This window comes from Drosophila mojavensis, unplaced genomic scaffold (assembly GCF_018153725.1).
Source record: "Drosophila mojavensis isolate 15081-1352.22 unplaced genomic scaffold, ASM1815372v1 contig_231, whole genome shotgun sequence".
Taxonomy (NCBI): Eukaryota; Metazoa; Arthropoda; class Insecta; order Diptera; family Drosophilidae; genus Drosophila; species Drosophila mojavensis.
In genome coordinates this window covers 9,565,883-9,584,682 of record NW_025318772.1, presented here as the reverse complement: position 1 = coordinate 9,584,682, position 18,800 = coordinate 9,565,883, and the positions used below count along the sequence as shown (strand labels likewise).

The 18,800-nt window shown below is 47.5% G+C and overlaps 4 protein-coding genes across 5 annotated transcripts in view; 2 read left to right on the top strand and 2 right to left on the bottom strand.

The window, feature by feature from the left end:
- The first annotated feature begins 207 nt into the window (after positions 1-207).
- Positions 208-11,669, top strand: LOC6575462 (mitogen-activated protein kinase kinase kinase 4). 2 transcript variants are annotated; one of them, XM_002001435.4, is made up of 8 exons: positions 208-866; positions 6,024-6,224; positions 6,297-7,078; positions 7,141-7,414; positions 7,686-7,934; positions 7,993-10,705; positions 11,170-11,349; positions 11,422-11,669. In XM_002001435.4, the coding sequence occupies exons 1-8, from the start codon at positions 583-585 to the stop codon at positions 11,503-11,505; spliced, it is 4,767 nt and encodes a 1,588-aa protein (XP_002001471.1). In that variant the 5' UTR covers positions 208-582; the 3' UTR covers positions 11,506-11,669. The 2 variants fall into 2 exon arrangements, with proteins under 2 accessions (XP_002001471.1, XP_015023484.1); XM_015167998.3 differs by lacking the exon at positions 208-866 and adding an exon at positions 4,214-4,985.
- On the bottom strand, positions 11,670-12,147 carry LOC6575461. Its single transcript, XM_002001434.3, has 2 exons — positions 12,039-12,147; positions 11,670-11,976 (listed from the first exon to the last, which is right to left on the bottom strand). The coding sequence occupies exons 1-2, from the start codon at positions 12,115-12,117 to the stop codon at positions 11,759-11,761; spliced, it is 297 nt and encodes a 98-aa protein (XP_002001470.2). The 5' UTR covers positions 12,118-12,147; the 3' UTR covers positions 11,670-11,758.
- An 852-nt stretch (positions 12,148-12,999) lies between these two features.
- LOC6575458 (choline O-acetyltransferase) overlaps positions 13,000-18,800 on the bottom strand; it is a gene marked incomplete at its 5' end in the record, with an annotated part of 29,043 nt that continues 23,242 nt past the window's right edge. Inside the window, 6 exons of the mRNA XM_002001431.4 lie at positions 13,000-14,440; positions 14,689-14,889; positions 14,954-15,103; positions 15,179-15,236; positions 15,406-15,755; positions 15,817-16,584. Coding sequence (XP_002001467.2) covers positions 14,243-14,440; positions 14,689-14,889; positions 14,954-15,103; positions 15,179-15,236; positions 15,406-15,755; positions 15,817-16,584 — 1,725 coding nt within the window. The remainder of the gene's footprint in view (positions 14,441-14,688; positions 14,890-14,953; positions 15,104-15,178; positions 15,237-15,405; positions 15,756-15,816; positions 16,585-18,800) is intronic.
- On the top strand, positions 16,824-17,749 carry LOC6575460 (extensin). Its single transcript, XM_032728269.2, has 2 exons — positions 16,824-16,926; positions 17,001-17,749. Exons 1-2 carry the CDS (start codon positions 16,920-16,922, stop codon positions 17,630-17,632), a joined length of 639 nt encoding a protein of 212 aa, XP_032584160.1. The 5' UTR covers positions 16,824-16,919; the 3' UTR covers positions 17,633-17,749.

Below are 18,800 nucleotides of genomic sequence, written 5' to 3'. Positions count from 1 at the left end.
TGTTGCATTTTATAAATGACACGTCAGCCCATATTAAATATATGTTCGTGTTAGCTGTTATTCAACCGAAATTAATATACATAGTCTTTACGTAGTCAATATTTAGCGTTCTTTTAATGTTGTTTTCTTAAATTTTGCGGTCAGCTGATGCGGTCACCGGTTGCATTTCTTATGAGGATCTTATGGCTAACAAAAAACGGTCACACCGTCAGTTAAGACCGCAATTTTGCCCAGGTGAGACGCGTCGTCGTTGTCACCTGATTGCCACGGTTAGTCGAAGGAAAAACTTTAAAATTTCGAATCAAAGCTTCCGTTATGTGCGCGCGTGTGCGTTGCTGCGCTGTGAAAGTACAAAATTTAAATAAATTCGATTAGCACCAGCGTGAGCAACAACAAAAGTGAAAAGAACGTGTGCTAATATATGTATACATGAGTGTATGTGTATATATGTGACGTAGTGTATGTGTGTGTGTGTGTGCGTGCGTGCGTGAGTAGCACTGGCTGTGCATGTGTTGGTCGGCTGTTGAGAAATTCCAAGAAGACCGCAACCAATAATAACAACAGCAACAATAACAACAGAAAATGTCACACAATAGACGAAGAGTGCGCACTATTGAGTACCTCACGCAAATGTCAAATAAGGCGGTTTTGGGAACTCTGTCGGGAATATCGCCAACGGCGCCAGCGGTGGAGTTGCCCGTAGATCCAGTTCCAGTTCCTTCTCCCGCTTCAGCTACAGGCCCATCTCCTACTTTTGCTGCAGAGTCAGCAACAATAACAACACCAACGACTGCGGATCCACCAGCAACTCCAGTGCCGCCCGTTAGATTACGACGCGAGCACAATGTCGATGAGGATGTTGCAAGGTAAGCAGAAACGGGCACAGCTCTGATTTTACGCTCTGTCGCTGCCGGCGTCGTGAAAAAAGCCCAAAACATTTCTTGTCTTCTCTTATAACACACACACGCGTGCTGCTTACATGCTTGGAGAGTGGAATGTTCATGTAACAGTGTGTGAGTGCTCGCGTGCGCGCTCTCTCTCTCTCACCCTCTCTTTGCTCGCACATTTCCCCCATTTTGACTGCCAAAACGTAAACAACGTGTTTCCAGCTACGTTTTTGTTGTATTTGCGTTTTTAACTTTTTATTACACCACGAACCAATTTTGTTACTGCAAAAAAGTGCAAGGCGGCAATAAAAATATAAATTTGACTTGAAACTCAAAACGCGATTCGGTTTATTTTATTTATTTATTTTTTTTTTCATTTTTAAATATTGTTTTTGCCGAAAAATGTGGCAATTATCATGCAAATACCAATACTGGGATACATGCATACATGTATATATATAATGTCAGCATGCAAGTGTGTGTGTATCGGCTCTCTTAAAATTGGTTCTTCCAAGATATTGCTGATAAGAAAAGCCATTTGTCTGATAAGACAACGTAAATATACATACGCATATGCATATCAGAGACCTTTATTTCTACCTTTTCCGCTACGGTTATTCATGCTCGAAGCATGTGTTGATATACAAATGTATTTACGCCTACATACATGAACATTAACATATATGTACATACATTCATACATACATACATATGTGTATCTGTACATTCACCTCTAACCTCTGTTCTGTATATTATTTGATCTTTGAGCAGGACAACTAACTGTCATCACATCCGCCTTAGGCGGCTTTCACTGTTGATTCTCACATATATACATACACACATATTCATATACCATTATTTTGTTATTTGCGCCTTTGAGCCATGTTTCCTATGAAAATTTTCGCATGTCTTCTTTGCTTTTAGCACAAAATAAATGTCAAACATAATTTTTTTGTAAATCGTGAGTGTGCATGAGTGTGTGTGTGCGCTGAGTGGGGAGTCGCCTATCGAAATTTAGTGAAATTAATTTGTGCCTCCAGTCCCAGTTGTTCTTCTTCGCCTTCGTATACCAGTTTGCTGCACCGATGAAGGCAAAGCACGGGGAGTGCCGTAGGGTATTGATACTAAAACGCGTTTAATACCTATAAACATGTGTGCGTGTGTGTGTGCGTGCGTGTATGTGTGCTTGTGCTTGTATACTCATACACACATACGTGCGATTGCACATTCCGTTTTGTTAACCTCTTTCGTTATGCGTTTAGCTCAACTCGACGCAAAATCCAATTCTGTTTTGAAATCGAATTCGCTTTCTTCTCATGTTACCGTATTGTCTTTTGTTTCCACTGGAATTCTCAATGGAATTTCTGTGCCTGTTAACTGTTCATTTGACAGCAAACACGTAACAGCTCACGTAGCCATTGCCGTCCATTGCCTCGCCCGGCTGTCTCTCACGATCAAAAAGGCCGCCGCCACGCATCTCTTGCACTTGAACTTCAGATATATGTATGTTGTAAAAGCTCTCTTAAGTAAGAAGCATATGCATAGAAGAGGGTTGATAAGAGCGAGCAGCGATAGAGGAGAAGCTGCTTGCCTTGAATGTGAGCATTAGAGTGAGATGGCAGCAGTCCACTGACTTATAGCCTCTCACTCTCACACACGCCCTCCCTAAGTCTTGCTCTGTGGAGCATAAAATCCTTTCCGCTGCTTAAAATAGCTTTTGGTTTCCATTTCTGCATGCACTCACACGCACACACCTATTGTTGGATACACTCACATAATCACATACACATAATAACTGCCAAAATTTTCATTTCATAATTGATTTCATGTTTACAAATTTTTCATCATAAATTTTACTAAACAAATACCGAATAGGGAAAAGGAGAGGCGTCGTTGATTGATTTGTATATGTGTATGTAGTAGGTAAACTAAGTATGTTAAAATATAAATATAGCTAATAAATTAATATGTGCATACGGTTTTAAATAGCTCGGGTATTTTGCCACTGAAAAGACGGCATAAATTAAGTAAGAAGTTGATATTAATATTAATAATATAATTATATTATAGTTAGTATGAGACTAAGAATTTGAACATGAATCAAAGCTTGCTAAGTCGATGAGTCTGTCTGTCGAGCATATTTAATTAACTTGTTTAACGAAATATTATGATGGCTGATTGATAACGTTTATTGAGGGGGGCATCATGGCGAAAAAATGGTTGATGTAATATCCATAAATAATTCATAAAACATAGGGTTACCTTTTTTTTAATATAAAACATGAGAGATATACATAAATACATGATAAGGTGATTTGTAATTAGTACAGTGTATTGGAGGCTTGATATACCCCACAGCTGTTGCCGCGACACTTTACACAGATGCATACATATGTACATACTTATACCCATAACTGTGTGTATGTACAAGTGTGTGCACACAATATTTTGTGCCTTGTCGCAGGTTAAACAGATTCCCAGACAGATTACTCATACGCCGTGTTATGCTATCGATTATTTGTGGACATAGATGCTTATCAATGGCTAACGCACAGTGGTTCACACCGTATATTATTGGCCATCTCACCTGATTTATTTATATAGAGAGACAAGCACTGGGGATATGTGCATCACACGCAGATTAAGTATACGCTGCGCTGGCCCAAAACGAGAACAGATTTTTGAATATATTTATAAACATCAAGTGCTTGTTATTGAGTAAACTCGCTACTTTACTAAAATTTCATAACTCAATAAAGAATAATAAACACACAGAGACTAGCGATATTTCTGCTTGCTCGACTAGGGAATACCTAAGAATAACGTGCTTGTGCTTTGCATGCAATACCACAAATAATAATTCAATTCATACATTAAACTCTTTAATTGCTGTCAACTTTATGTCACAAACTAGCTGCTGAACCGTATATTGCTCACTTCCGTTTCGCGTTGCCAATGTCTAAAGGGTATAGCAGATGGCGGCATTCGCAAATGTGTGACTCGGTTCGATCTACCGTTTGTTCGATCTTCTATTTGCCGACGCTAACATTTTGCACTTACGTTCCACTTGCACTCTCTCAGCTTGGCTCTCTTCCGCTCTCTCTATTTCTCTGTCTCTTTGCTTGGCACTTGTGCTGCCACCCACTAATCTCACTCGCATTCGCCGTCCGTGTGGCCAGCTACTCTTCCCCTCTCTGTCGCTCGCTCGCTTGGCCGCTCTCTCTACTGTGGTTGTTCTCGCTGACAATTGGAATTGGATGACTCTTTTTTTCTTCCTCTGTTTTTGTGGGTTCCCTCGGCGATTAGTTTGTCGCGCTTGGCTGTGCGCTGCGGTCGCTGCTCGCTGTTTATATTCATAATATGCGGGTATATAGAATGCTCGTGCTCGCGCGCGTGTGTGTGTGCGTTAGTGTGAGTGTGTGTATGTACTAAATACACAGTATTGTCTCTGCGACTACATGGGGTAAATTTGTTGTTAAAGTGCTAATAAATTGACAGTCTGCCGCCGCATTTCAATTCGCACGACAATGGCCGCCGCATCAAGTGGTCGTCGCCTCAACTTCCAGCACGAAAACAAAAGCAACAAAAATCAAGCACTGCGCTTTTCCAACTCTGTGTTTACCTTGTGAAATTCAGCAAACTCAACGCCTGCACGGTTATTAACTAAATACACATTAACCGTAATTCCGCATTGGGCAAACTACAACATATCGATTGCTACGATCTGTGCGACGGGCGGACAGACCCTCATTCGGCTGACGCACACTCATCAAAGCTCAAAGTTCTCCACGGTTGTTGTGACAAGTGCTACTCTGTTTCCCCTCTCTCTCTCGCTCTGTCTTTCTCTGTGTGAGTGCCTCTATTCGCATTCTTATCCAGGAAAGTTATCGCCGCACTCCCCCTATATGCATTAACTGCACAACTTAAATGTTAATCCCCGTTAATATTACCAATAATTGCCCCAAACTGTGTGAAACACAATAAAACTCAGTCGAGACGCGGTGAGCTCGCGTTTTTATCAGTTCGAGTGACTGCTCAACTGTGCGCTGCTGCTAAAACTGTAATCAAAATAATTAAAAACAAAATGCCGCGCAGAAAGTAAGTAAAATATAGTGTACATAAATATATGAACATTAGAATTAAGTATTTTATAATTTGAAATGCCAAATATGAATTCAATAAGTGTGAATGAATTTTAATCAGTGCAAATCGCTAAGCAGGTATATAGGTTTTATTAAGATGTATGTAACCGGCGGATAGAGGCAACACTATAAATTATACACTGCAGAAACCTTGGTATATATGTATGTATATCCATCCATCTGTAACTTTGCTCGATTTGATCAAGAAGCCTATAGAAACTGGAGCAATGCCGGGTTTTCAGTGCAGTTCACATTAAACGATGATTTGATAGAAGAAAAATCGATAAAAATCATAATGAATGCATATTATTCGGGTTATATGGCCTAAAGCAAACACAATATAATAATTATAGGTATATTTTACCTTCTTCTCTCCCCACCAGAAATGGGAAAACAAAATTCATTTTTCTGAAAAATGTTTTTGGTTGCTCAAGACTTTTAAGAAACATCAAAAATTTCTAGATATTCAAGGAGAAGAGTCTCAGCTATAATATAATTTTCAAAATATATGCCTATATCATGATTCTGTCTAGCTTCCACTTTATAGGGTATACTTTTCGTCTCTGTGACACCTGGCGAAGAGCGAAATTCATTTGCTCTGCTTTGCGCTTTGCATGATGAAATTCGCGTAGAGATTTTTGAGTCGGCAATCGTCAATCAAATGTCGAGCATTAGATATGGACGGACATACATATGCATATAAATCAGAACGGCAATGAAATTAAAGCATAATTATAGGCGTGACATGCTGGCTGTCTGCTGCAGAGCGCAGTGCTGGATAGATAAAAGCAGAGCGATAAGATAGCATTTCACTTCCGCCTACCTGCCCAAACGTAGCTTAAATATGGTGCAAATATATGGGATATATATGAACGTGATATTTGCTTGGTTTATCGTCGATTAGTGCTGCAATTAAATTAGAACAAACTCTTGGCCTTAGATAACTAAACCCACATCCCTCTTTCGATCCCCCTCTCTCTCGCTCTGTTTGCAGAGTGGAATTCCGCGTGAAGCAAACGTCTTCACGGCCCATGCCCATGTCAACTGCACGCATTGGCACGCTGGAGGAGGATCTGCATCCGGACGATGAGCTGGCGGCACACTACGAAGCATTCGGCACCACGCCCCCGCGCACCCGCCTGAAGATCAAGACCCGGGACTGGGAACGCAAGCAGAAGTGTACTATTGTCGATAGGTGAGTAGAGCCCAGGACTCCTGGGTAGACGTTCAGCCCATCATTCATCTATGTCTCATCCTCGACCCACAGCTCTACAGATGCACCGGCCAGCGTGGGGGGCACGCCCAAGAAGGGCATGACAAGGATGGCGCGCTCCCGAGTGCTGCGCCGCAACACCATGGACTGCGCCCTGCTCAACGAGATGTTCGTCAACGAGGAGGGCAAACGCACGGACAAGCGCATGCAGTCGATCCTGCGCGACTCGGAGCGCGAGATGAAGAACTCGCTGGCATCCACAATGATTGTGCCGCCGCGTGGCAACAGCTTCCACGAGGGCGCACATCCGCTGGAGTCGCTGGACAAGATAATGCCACTCAACTCGGATGAGCCAGCTGGCGCGCCCTTACGCATTGCCTCCAAGGTGGTGGAGAGCTGCAATCGCTATCGCTGTGTGTCCTCGCGGCCCATTGGCTGTCGATCGTCGGCGCCGCCGCTGGCCTTTACGCCTCAGCTGCCGGCGCTGCGGACGGACGGCAAGCCGACGCCAGGTCTCAGCAAGCGCAAGGAATTCCACGAGACGTTCGCCAATCTGATCAAGCTGGGCAGCGTGGATAGGCAGGATGGCAAGCTGTCGCAGGAGGAGCACACGTGGCAAACGGAGCTGAAGGATCTCATCTGGCTGGAGCTGCAGGCCTGGCAGGCCGATCGCACCGTCGAGCAGCAGGACAAATATCTATACGATGCCCGTCAGGGCGTCTCCGATCTGCTCCATCAGATCATCAGCTACAAGTTCCAGCCGCCCTACAGGCGTGAGCCCAGCCTGCTCAGCCTGGACAGTGGCATACACTCGGACGCCAATTCCAATGCCAGCTGTGAGTAAAGCTAAGCTAACCATAAATCCGTCAGATCTCTGATTGTCTTCTCCACCTGACAGCCCCCTTGCCCAGCAAACTGTGCCAGGGCTGCATGTCGCTGTACTGCAAGGACTGCATGGAGCGGCAGGAGCTGGCGCTGCGTGAGGTCGAGGACTTGCTGACGCGTCTGGAGGCAGCCGAGGCTCTTTACCCGTCGTCCCAGGCCATGGGTGCACTGCATCCCATATACAAGTCGCAGAGCTTTGTGGGTCGCATCAAGGCCATGTGCCTGTGGTACAACATTACCAAGCAGAACAAGCTCAAGCTGAGCATTCTCGGCCGGATTCTGGCACGGTGAGGAAAGGGAGAAGAGGAGAAGTTAGCTTTGTCTGTGTTTGTTTGTCCGTCTCTATGGAGTCCCTAAGCTTTTGTATACCATATCCTGGCTCAAGCTCTAATCTCTGAGCAACAGCCAGCCATTCGCCTAGTCCTTATAATATCGATAACTCAGTGATATCGATTAATATGTGCATAAGTAAGAGCATATGTGTAGTATAGGGTATGTCCTGGTCAGGCAGTTGCTTCCAATGTAAGACACACACCTAATGGCTTCATTCCTGTACAGGCTGCAAGACGAGAAGTTCTCCTGGCCGGTGCAGACATCGTACATGGGCTCGGACAGTGGCAACTCGTCGTCCTCAGGCGTGGACAACGATGACTCGGCGGTCAATTCATTGGACTCGTCGAAGCCACCCAGCGTGGCAGGCATCGGGCCGGCGGCGCGCCGAGGCTGCGGCAACATGTCCTGTGCCCGAGTGCAGTTCATGCTGAACGATTCGACCCACGTGCCAGGCGAAAGCTCCAGCAGCAATGAGTAGGTGCACAGCAGCAGAGGCTGAAGCGTCCGAGCTAATCCTTTTAATGCTTTGCAGGTCCACCTCGACGGAGGTCAGCCAGCTGTCCAACGAGCTGCCGGGGGGGCAGCTGCGCAAGGGCTCCATGCACGACATCAACATCTTCAGCGTGGAGCCACTGGGCACTTCGAGCAACGATGGCGAGCAGGTCTCGGGGCTGTATCGCAAGTTCATCGAGAACGTGCTGAAGTGCCGGGGATTGGCCAAGTCGTTGGCCTTCCTCCATCAGCTGCACACTGTGGCGCTCTACAAGGCGCACATTGCCCTGGAGCGGCCAGGCGCCGAGGATTTGGAGGACTTTGAGCTGGATACGGAGATCATTGAGCAGGACGTGCCGCGCATGGATCCGCAGATTAGCCGCGAGCAGATCATCGAGCTGCGCACCTACGGCTACTGGAGCGAGGAGGCGCAGTCAATCAATCTGCCCTCGTACATTCCCACATTTGTGTTCCTCAGCGGCATCCCGTTGCAGTTTATGCACGAGTTCTTGCGCATGCGCCTCGAGACGCGTCCGGTGCGGCCCAATCCACTCAGCCTGGAGCAGCTAATGAAGGAGCTGCGCGAAGGCTTGACCCTGGCCTTGACGCATCGCGAGCGCTACCAGCGCCACATCACCACAGCCCTGGCCGAGAATGAGACGGAGCTGGACAGCTACATCAACATCCTCAACCAGTACGATGCGACGGTGCGCAAGACCTTCGAGCTGTACATGGACTACATCGACCAGCTGGTGCTGGTCGCCGTGCCGGAGACCAATCAGAAGTCGGTGCTGGAGAAGGAGTGGATGTTCACCAAGCTGATCAGTCCCATGATCAAGGGCATGCACACGGTTGCCTCCCAGAAATTCTGCAACATCATCAGCAAGCTGCTGTGCAGCATTTCGAAGCGCCTGGTGCAGCGCTCCGAGGAGCTGGACGAACAGATAGCCAGCACGGCGCACAGCAACGACAGCGAGGAGCTCAAGTGGCAGCTGCTCACCATTTGCCGCGAGACGCAGGCGCTGCTGACCGTCGAGCGGGAGCGCTCCATCAAGGTGCTCTTCTTTGCGAAGACCTTCTGCCGGGACGTGGAGACGACGGACTTCCACCGGGAGCACTACGAGCACGACGTGGCCAATCAGCAGCATGACTTCATCTGCTCGGACGTGAAGGCCGCATTCAAGCTGCTGCAGCAGGATGTGCTCGAGGTGCGCAACAAGCTGACGGGCATCATCAAGGGCGTGCAGCAGCGCTGCTGCCTCAACAACCTGCTCGAGCTGGACGAGCAGGACCGGCTGGCGGTGCTGTCGCGCACGCGCGAGATTCTCCACCAGGGCTACAAGTTCGGCTTCGAGTACCACAAGGACGTGATACGGCTGTTCGAGCAGCGCATCATGGGCCAAAAGGATAGCGGGCACACGGTTGACCTGGCCTTGGGCATCATTGCGTTCGCCAAGATGTGGATGCAATTCGTCATGGAGCGCTGTGAGCGGGGCCGGGGCATGCGCCCGCGCTGGGCCTCCCAGGGCTTGGAGTTCCTAATGCTGGCATGCGATCTGCAGATCACCCAGCATCTGGACGATCGACAGTTCGAGGAGCTGAAGCAGCAAATGGACCGCTGCATATCGCACGTGATTGGCATCACCTCGGAGCCGGAGAAGGTGGCGCGCAAGAAGGCATCGCCGCGCACCCGCAAGACATCCTCGCCAGCGACCAGCCGATCGAGGACACCCACCCGCACCCCGATGTCGGCGGGCGTCATAGTGAATCCCAACACGCCGCCGCTGCAGTCGCCGCAGTACAACAAGCTGCTGCATCCCCAGTTCAGCCTGAAGGAGGAGCTGCTGCAGCAGAACTCGGCCGCCTACAGTTCCGTCGACAGCGGCGACTTTGTGGAGGCGCCACATGGCCCGGCCAACGGGGAGCTGCGTCTCCTAGTGCCGCAGACGCCGCCCATTTCCAAGGGCAGCAGCCCCAGCTCCGCATCGACACCGCTGGCGTCGCGGCAGGAGCGAGTGCGCGATGCTGTCAATCGCCTGGATCTAGATCTGGAGGAGCATCTGCGCGAGCGTCGACTCATTGGCCAGGTGAAGGCGCTCAACTCGTGCGACAAGGTCCAAATCCGAGCACGCAGCGTGCACTTCCGCTGGCATCGCGGCATCAAGATTGGCCAGGGACGGTTCGGCAAGGTCTACACGGCGGTCAATAACAACACCGGGGAGCTGATGGCCATGAAGGAGATTGCCATTCAACCGGGCGAGACACGCGCCCTCAAGAATGTCGCCGAGGAGCTGAAGATTCTGGAGGGCATCAAGCACAAGAACCTTGTGCGCTACTATGGCATCGAGGTGCACCGCGAGGAGCTGCTCATCTTCATGGAGCTCTGCTCAGAGGGCACACTCGAATCCCTGGTGGAGGTGACGGGCAGTCTGCCCGAGGCGCTCTCGCGCCGCTTCACGGCCCAGCTGCTCTCGGGCGTCGCTGAGCTGCACAAGCACGGCATCGTCCATCGGGACATCAAGACGGCGAACATCTTCCTCGTGGATGGCAGCAACAGCCTCAAGCTGGGCGACTTTGGCTCCGCGGTCAAGATCCAGGCCCACACCACGGTGCCCGGCGAGCTGCAAGGCTACGTAGGCACCCAGGCCTACATGGCGCCAGAGGTGTTTACCAAGACGAACAGCGATGGCCATGGTCGCGCCGCCGATATCTGGTCGGTGGGCTGTGTTGTGGTCGAGATGGCCTCCGGCAAGGTGAGTGCGCGGAGCTCGGGCTCGGGGGCTACTGATAAGCAGATAAGCGGCACTGGTTGACCACCAAAACTATTCGGAATCGGAATGAGCAATCGCACAACAATTGATCAAATGGTTCGACCGCTTCGTGAGTTGGCCAATGGAATGGCAATGAGAATTGTGCTGTGACTCAGTTGCTGATTGACTGACTGATTGATAGAGTGACTAAATGATTGATAGATGCAACTGCTTTATAGCATATTGATATATAATCACTGGCTGATATATCAATAGACTAATAGACTGAGTTACTCAGTGACAAGGGATTGACTGACACATTAGCAGACGGTCTGAGAAGGGGTAGATTGACTGATCGATTGATTCAGCTAGTCTCGCTCGATCTGCTCTCAGTGCCAAAGTATTATGAATGATGTCAACTGCGTTGAGTATTATTTGATATATTGTTTATCTCTTGCATCTTGCAGCGACCCTGGGCACAGTTCGATTCAAACTTCCAAATCATGTTCAAAGTGGGCATGGGCGAGAAGCCGCAGGCGCCGGATTCGCTGTCCCAGGAGGGCCACGAGTTCATCGACTGCTGCCTGCAGCACGATCCCAAAAAGCGTCTCTCGGCCATAATGCTGCTCGAGCTGAACTTTTGCAAGGTAAGTCTATATGCATATATATCATCTGACGGGCGAAGCTAACTAGTCTCGATGTCTCCCTCTCAATTGCAGTCTGGCCGGGACGAGGAGGGCAACAGCGAGCAGCTGCAGGCGCAGATGCGAGGATCGTTTCGACGCAACATGGCGCAGAGCTAATTCAGTTCACCTGTTCAGCTTTGCATGTGTTGTGTGCTGTGTACGATATGTATGTGTATGTGTAATGTGTATGTGTACCGTATAATTAATGTGAAGACGACCAAAGGTCCAATTGCGCCTAGTTTTATTATCGGACAATAAATATACCCAATGAAATATCTAAATACGTAATGACCTTTGCGAATGCGATATTCGCAATATATTTATTAAGAAACTGTTACAGTAGCCGACTGGCAAATGCTCTACACTACGTTTATCCAGCGTAATTCGGGTACTCGGTTTCGATCGTGGGTGTTTTCACGGTGGTCGGCGCATAAGGTGGCGGTGGAACCTCACCTTCGCCACCACCGTTACCTATGCCGTTGGGTGGTGTTGGCGCCGCTGTTGGAATGGGTGGCACCGTCTGTGCCTGGATCAGCGGCGCAGCGCAAAGCAGGAAGGCCAGGCAAAGGCTCAGCAGCAAATGGAGAACTGCAAATTGAAGAAATCCTTTAAAATCCTTTTCTCTTAGCCCAATGCCGGACCAGACTTACGCTTCATTGTGTTTCGATGGACAATTGAGTGCGGAATGTTTGCCAGCAGAAGTTCGATTGCGTCTTTTATGCGTTTCATCGAAACTATTTTTTTGCTCTGCTTTTTAATTAATTTCTCAAAATAAACCCAAAAAAATTAATCAAAAGCTTATCTCCTGGATTTGGGCTTATCACAAACGCAATATTGGATATGCTACTTTTCTTAGAAACCAGCGAAATACCAGCCAGCTATGACAAATACCCCACCTATCTACACATATAGATATACGTAGGTATATATCTATATATATATGTGTGTCTATATATAGGTCAGATAAGGAGTTGAGTCAATTCTCATTTATTTTTCTTTAGTGATCTCTTTTTGCATGCATTAACAATCAACTCAAATGGAACTTAGGCCTGTAGTACAGCTAGTAGATTGGGATTGTTCTTTAACCGCTTTCAACATAGATACACATATAATAATTGTACTAATAATTGTAATAATAATAATAATAATAATAGCAACAATGAACACAGCAACTAGTTAGAGTATTTATCAATATATGCATTTGCTCGCTTTAACATTTTCATATATAAGAATTTTCAGTTGTGTATAACATGGTATATATGTAGTATAGTATATAGTTTCATTTTTTTTTTTTTAAATATATTTTTAGCCATAGAACAGTTATGGGTAAACATACATATATATGTGTATATATAGATATATCTAATATTCGTTTCGTTTATTTGATATGTTTTGCATTTGGTAAATACTTTATATAAATTTATTGATATGTATTGTTACAATTCAAGTCTATATACGTACAATGATTTTCTATTCTTGTTTTTGTTTCGTTTTTTTTTACGTAAAACAAACATTAACAGCAACAATAATTAGGTAAAGCATATAGTTTTAGATAGTGTCTATATTCATGTATATGTATTTTGTATGAAACAGCAACAGAAAGATAGTTAACAGTTATATATATATATATATCGGATATCATTTAATAATTTCTAATTTCAATAATTTTCATAACATTTCTCTACATAGCAAACATAACATAGAAAGTATTGCATACTTTTCAGCGGAACGCTACAGTGGCGTCCGTATTAATAGACCAGATCTACAATAATAGAATTTCCTCTACTTGAACTGATAGACACAGTGGCGCCTCTTTGAGCTGGGTCTGTTCATGGCAATCGGCCTATTTAAGTATCTCGCAACAGTGGCGTCCACACCAATAGGCCACTTCATTGGGACTATTCTATTTGCGTTACACTGGCTGCCACATTAAAGGGTTCTGCTCATTCAAATTCGCCTGGGAAAGCTCTAACACAGCTAAGCTAACACAACAATCAATTGCATAATTAACCAACATATATATATATATATATATTTATTTATTTGAATCATTTAAACGCACTAACGATTGCGCATAAAATTGCTCTAAAACATTTAATTGACTAGAGTTTCTCTTTGTCATCTACTAAGTATATTTTGTAGCTTGGGTGAAAGCAGAGGGATTAACAGATGATTGACTTTAGTTTGAGTGGCCTCACCCAATCGGAATGGTGTCGATTGAAATGAGTTTTACAACACTAGCAGTATATATTGTATATGTTCTTTTTCGCTCATAAACAGATGACGTCATGCGGACGCTAGTTAACTACTGTTTACATATATATAGGTTACTTTTGATACCCTTGCAGAGGTAGTCGATGTTGGCTTTAGTCATGAAGTGGTTTAACATGTGTATGAATACTTGAATCGGATCACTATACCGTATAGTTCCAATATGAACTAGCTACATAGATCAAGTTTATGTGATTCTCTTTTATCGCCTCTCTCCAAGGGTATTTAATAGTCGGCATAGCCGCAACCAATTGATCTACCTCGTCTTTTGTATAGTTAGGGATTTCCTTGCGGATATATTTGTTTTGGACAAATTGTTTGCTAAGGTACAGTTACTGATATGTTTGTTTTGTTGTGTTTCATTTTCGTCCGTTCCACCTTTCATTGTTTTTCAATTAGTTTTGAAGCCGATGTGACGATATCTATGCTTTGGTTCCGCTTCCTTTTCTAAGTTTTCTAAGTTTCCTTGTATTTTCGCTGCATTCCATTCCGGCGTTCCACGTTCCATTGTCTACATACCACGTTCGATTCTCCAAATCTCATTCCACGTTCCAATTTCCATTTTCCACTATTCATATTGCATTTAGTTTTGCAGAAGGTCGCGCATGATGTCGAGCGAGTCTTGCAGGGATTTGGCATAACGAGAGGCGCTCGTATCCTCGCAGTCGTAGAATGCGGACACGCAGAAGACAATTTGATCGGGGTGCGGATTATAGGAGCAGCCGTAGCCCCGAGGCGTGACCGGGCCATAGCCCATGAAGCTGTCCGTGGTGAAGGCGACCTGCGTATAGAAGAGCCAAACAGCACGAAGATCACTCAAGATCAGATCAGAGGGCACTCAGATGGCTGGGCAGCTTACAGCTAAGTGGCTTACGTGTGTGCAGCTGTAGGTGCTGGTGCTGGTGCTGTTCTTGGTGGTGCAAAAGCTAAGCATTAAGACAAATGTGGTGCAGAGACAATAGAATGAATGAAAAGGTGCTCGGTGCGTGGTGGCAGACAATGAGAGAGACAGTGAGACAGCGTGGATACCTGGCTGGTGGAGAGCAGAAAGCATTGCGATATCTTGTAGGACTCATCCGTGAAGAGCTCGTGCAGCTCCCCAGTGACCTCCACCGAAGCCTCGCGCAGCCCCAGCAGTGGTATGTCGATGCCATGGCCAAGGATGTTCTTTACCATCACCTCCGTCTGCCGGGCGACGGCGCAGCGGAAAAGCTCACGCAGATGATCCTTCTGTGAAAGCAGAGCGGTTACCCACACGGAACTGGGCAAAGGCTTATGGGCTGGTAGTACTCACGCTATAAATGCTAAATTTGACTTTCCGGGCATCCTCCTCGTCCTCCTCGCGGTCGCTCTCCAGTGGAACGTTGGCACCCTCGCCCTGACACATCGCCTTGGCCCACTCCAGCGCCTCCGTGCTGGCAGCACGTATGCAATCCACACGACCCTGTCGAATCAAGGGGGGTTACAAATGGATAGATCATAGAGCGATCGATCCATCGATCGACAGCTGAACACTTACGAGCAGGAAGCGCCTGGTGGAAGCACTCTCATAGGTGGCCACCAAATGGCCGTAAAGTCTGAAAGGCAATAATAGTGTTGAGAATTATTCTATATTCCTTATATTAGCGGAAGGGATCTCGAAGGATCGACGGTAGCTCAGATAGCGATAGGTTCAGCTAGGCGCTGAGTTAGCCTAGACTTGAAATCGTAGACTCGGCTTGTTTTGCCCTAGCTTGCGGTACTCACTTGAAGTAGGCGAGCTGGAGGGCCAGCTGTATGTAGACGTCCGGGCTGACCTGGCAGGACTTGACAAAGTTCTTGCCGTAGCCCTTGTAGCGGTAGACATAGAAATCCAGATTGTCAATGGCCCTGTCCACCGACTTGGCAGCCTGGACGAAGCGTTGCTGCAGCTTGTCGTTCACATGCCACTCGAGGCGCTCGGGAGGCGGCAAGTGATGCTGGGGCACGCCGTTGTCTTCCTGCGGATGCTCTTCAATCTTCTTGTACACCTTCTCCAGCAGCTGGACGACAGCAATGCCCTCGGAGGTCGAGTGCTCGTAGCAGAGGCCCCAGCTGCCATCGGTGCAGATGATGAGCTGATTGGTAATGAGAAAAAGGTTAGCTGAAGGTAAGGCAGGCGGGTGGAGGGGGGGTCACCTGCATGGTCTTGTCGAACCAGCGATTGGCCGAGTTGAATTCGCTGCCTCCGCCGTGGAGCATTTCGTGGGCCATGTTCGTCTCATCCCGATCGCCGGCGGTGTGGACGCTGGGCGTGGCACCGCTGAAGCCACGTGCATTGAAATTGGTGTTCAACGGCTCGTCCAAGCATAGCACCACCAGCGCCGTTTCGATCAGCTCCAGGTTCCGCTGGTTGCGCTCATCCGTCTGCAGGGCCTCACGGTCCACAGCCCACTGGGAACGCGGCTCGGCTGTCAACAGGCCGACGGGCAACGGCTTGCCCGGCAGGCAGGGCGCGTCGCTGAGCACGTAGAGTATCTGGGAGGCGATCTCGCTCTCGGTGAGCTTGCCGCGATCGCTGGCCTGCAGCACCACGCAGTACATCTGATTGCGACAGATGACCACCACGTGGCGGTCCTCGTCGCTGTCGATGGGCTTCTGCCGGCTCGGCAAGTACTGCGAGTCCCGCTCCACGCCCGGACGACGGCAGGAGCCCAGCAGGCGGTAGTACTGGGCCATGCAGAGCGGCTGGTTCTTCTCCCTGGAGGCAGCCCTCTCCTGCGGCAGCTGTCCACTCTCCAGCATCTCCTTGTGCTCGACCAGGCCGTCCAGCAGCCGCGCCGCAAAGTGGGCCACGTCGTGGACGGTCCTGAAGTGGCGCGGCGGAAAAACGGTGCCAGGATTCGAGTTGATCGGCAAGGGCAAGCGCACATTCATGTACATGTCGTTGAGCCAGTAGTAGTAGGCCTGTCGGAGCGTGGCGTGGAGTGGAGCGGAGTACATGGAAAGCGCATTATTAACACACGAGATACAAACTTAATTAGCGGGAAAAACAACATCGGGGTTGGGCACTTCGTTGCTTGGCTGCTTGGCTGCTTGGCTGTTTGGGTGCGTGGGTGCGCCTCTTATCGAGGCCAGTGCGAAGGGTACACTGATAAGGCAGAACAGAGATCACATTTGGGAGATCGCAGATCTGCGATAAGATGCACTATATAAAATGCCTAAGGCAACTAGACAACATCAGTACAGCAGTTTCATCTAAACCTGACGGATACCCAGCGACAACCCACAACCCCAACAAGATGAAAGGTGAGCAACAGCTTGGTCATCAATCACACAATCATTCAATCAATCACCAATCTTCCGCTCAATCTCGATTGCAGTGTTCGCTCTTACTTTGCTCAGCCTGGCGGCTTTGTCGCAGGCGCGCCTCGACTACAAGCTGCAGTGCACCCGCGAGGAGGTGGGCATACGCTGGCCGAGCTACTTCAGCAACTCCGAGTACTACGTCTGCCAGAGCATCTATGGCAACCAGCTGACCGTGCACTGTCCGCCCGGTGAGGTCTTCACCTTCGTGCTGCAGCAGTGCGCCTCGCCGGCTTTGTATGTGCCAGCGCCACCCATGGATGTGCTGCCCACCGATGCGCCCATTACCACGCACGTCGTCAACGAGGCGCCACCAATGATGACTCCCAATGGACCCGTCCACATGCTCGGCCAGGAGCACGAGTTCGAGCCAGAGCATATGCAGGTCATTCACGCTTCGCCACTCGATCCCACACCTCCCACCCCACCCACCGAGCCACCAACTCCACCCACCGTTGTGCTCGATGCCCCCAAGCCTGGCAAGAAGCCCACCGCCCCACAGCCCCACAAGAAGACTAGCTCAGCCCCAACACCCGCCAAGGCCGCCGCGGCCAAGAAGCCCGCTGCTCCATCTCCGCCCAAGGCTGGCAAGAAACCAACGCCGCCCAGCAAGTCCCAGAAGAAGCCATCGACCAAGCCCTCAGCCTAACTCGTCGCTCCACCCCCCTCCCCGGAGTCAGTCGTCTACTAAATTAATGTTCAGCAAGCGGAATTTCATTCAGAACTCTAAAATAACAACTAAATAAATATCTAACTGCACAAATAACTCTTCTACTCTATGGCTATGGGGCCCATCCACTCACACACACACACACACACTCACGGACACACACACACATACTTGAGAGACAGGTGAGTCTCTGAATGAATCAATTAGCTAATTGACCTTGTCGGAACATATCGATGACAGTTAACACTTTTAATTGATTAATAATTGTAAATGGAACATGCCAAGAATTCAGCGTCAAAATGTTCACCACTTCATGCATGCTCGACTGGCAGATACTTCGCACGTATGCCATCTAGCTAATTACATATAATTAATTACATACCTATATGACGACTGATGGCATTCCTTCAGATGTGAAGAAATGTATGCAAATCTTTGCTAGTGAGGCATGCTCGACTGGCAGATACCTCGCAAGTGTGGAGATAGAAGATGTAATCTTATGACGACTGATGACATTCCTTCAGATTTGAAAGAAGAATAACAACATTCAAGTGTTCAAATCTTAACTAGTGAGGCATGCTCGACTAGCATAGATACCTTTCTGATAATGAACATTTCTACTGTAAAACAGATACATAGGAGGACCGAAGAGAACTAGACTATTTGGTATGCACTGTTGTTCTATTACATTTGAAGGAAAAAGAGAGAAATTCTCCTGGTAAAGCCTTTAATAGTAGTCTATTTTAGACTAGCAGATACCTCTTCCATTTTTGGGAAGTATGCACACTAGCAGCTACCACTTAAGTTAGCCAATTAGTAATAAATCGTTATATAGGAATGTTGATTGATTGGCAGCTACCCTGTTCCAGCTTATAAGTACTATACTATAAAAAGATTTTCATACTGCAATATATCAAAATGTCGGACACTTCAAAATATCAATTGCAAATCATATTTAACAGCTATAGCATATAGGCCAATATTAATTGTAGTTGGGGTGACTTAGTACTATTTGATAAAATAATAATAACTAAATTGAAGATAAATGTAGTTTTCCATTCAAAGGTCTTATCTTATGTGGCGTAAAGTCTTTTTATAGCCCGTATGTGTTTAGTGAGAGGTTCATCGATTATACAGAAAATGTAAT

Bases quoted from the DNA above. Each gene is read 5' to 3' on its own strand.
- LOC6575462 (XM_002001435.4), top strand. From the start codon at position 583: ATGTCACACAATAGACGAAGAGTGCGCACTATTGAGTACCTCACGCAA. The intron at 7,935-7,992 runs GTAGGTGCACAG...AATGCTTTGCAG, and splicing joins GAAAGCTCCAGCAGCAATGA to GTCCACCTCGACGGAGGTCA. The intron at 10,706-11,169 runs GTGAGTGCGCGG...TGCATCTTGCAG, and splicing joins TCGAGATGGCCTCCGGCAAG to CGACCCTGGGCACAGTTCGA.
- LOC6575461 (XM_002001434.3), bottom strand. From the start codon at position 12,117: ATGAAACGCATAAAAGACGCAATCGAACTTCTGCTGGCAAACATTCCG. The intron at 11,977-12,038 runs GTAAGTCTGGTC...TTCAATTTGCAG, and splicing joins CCATCGAAACACAATGAAGC to TTCTCCATTTGCTGCTGAGC.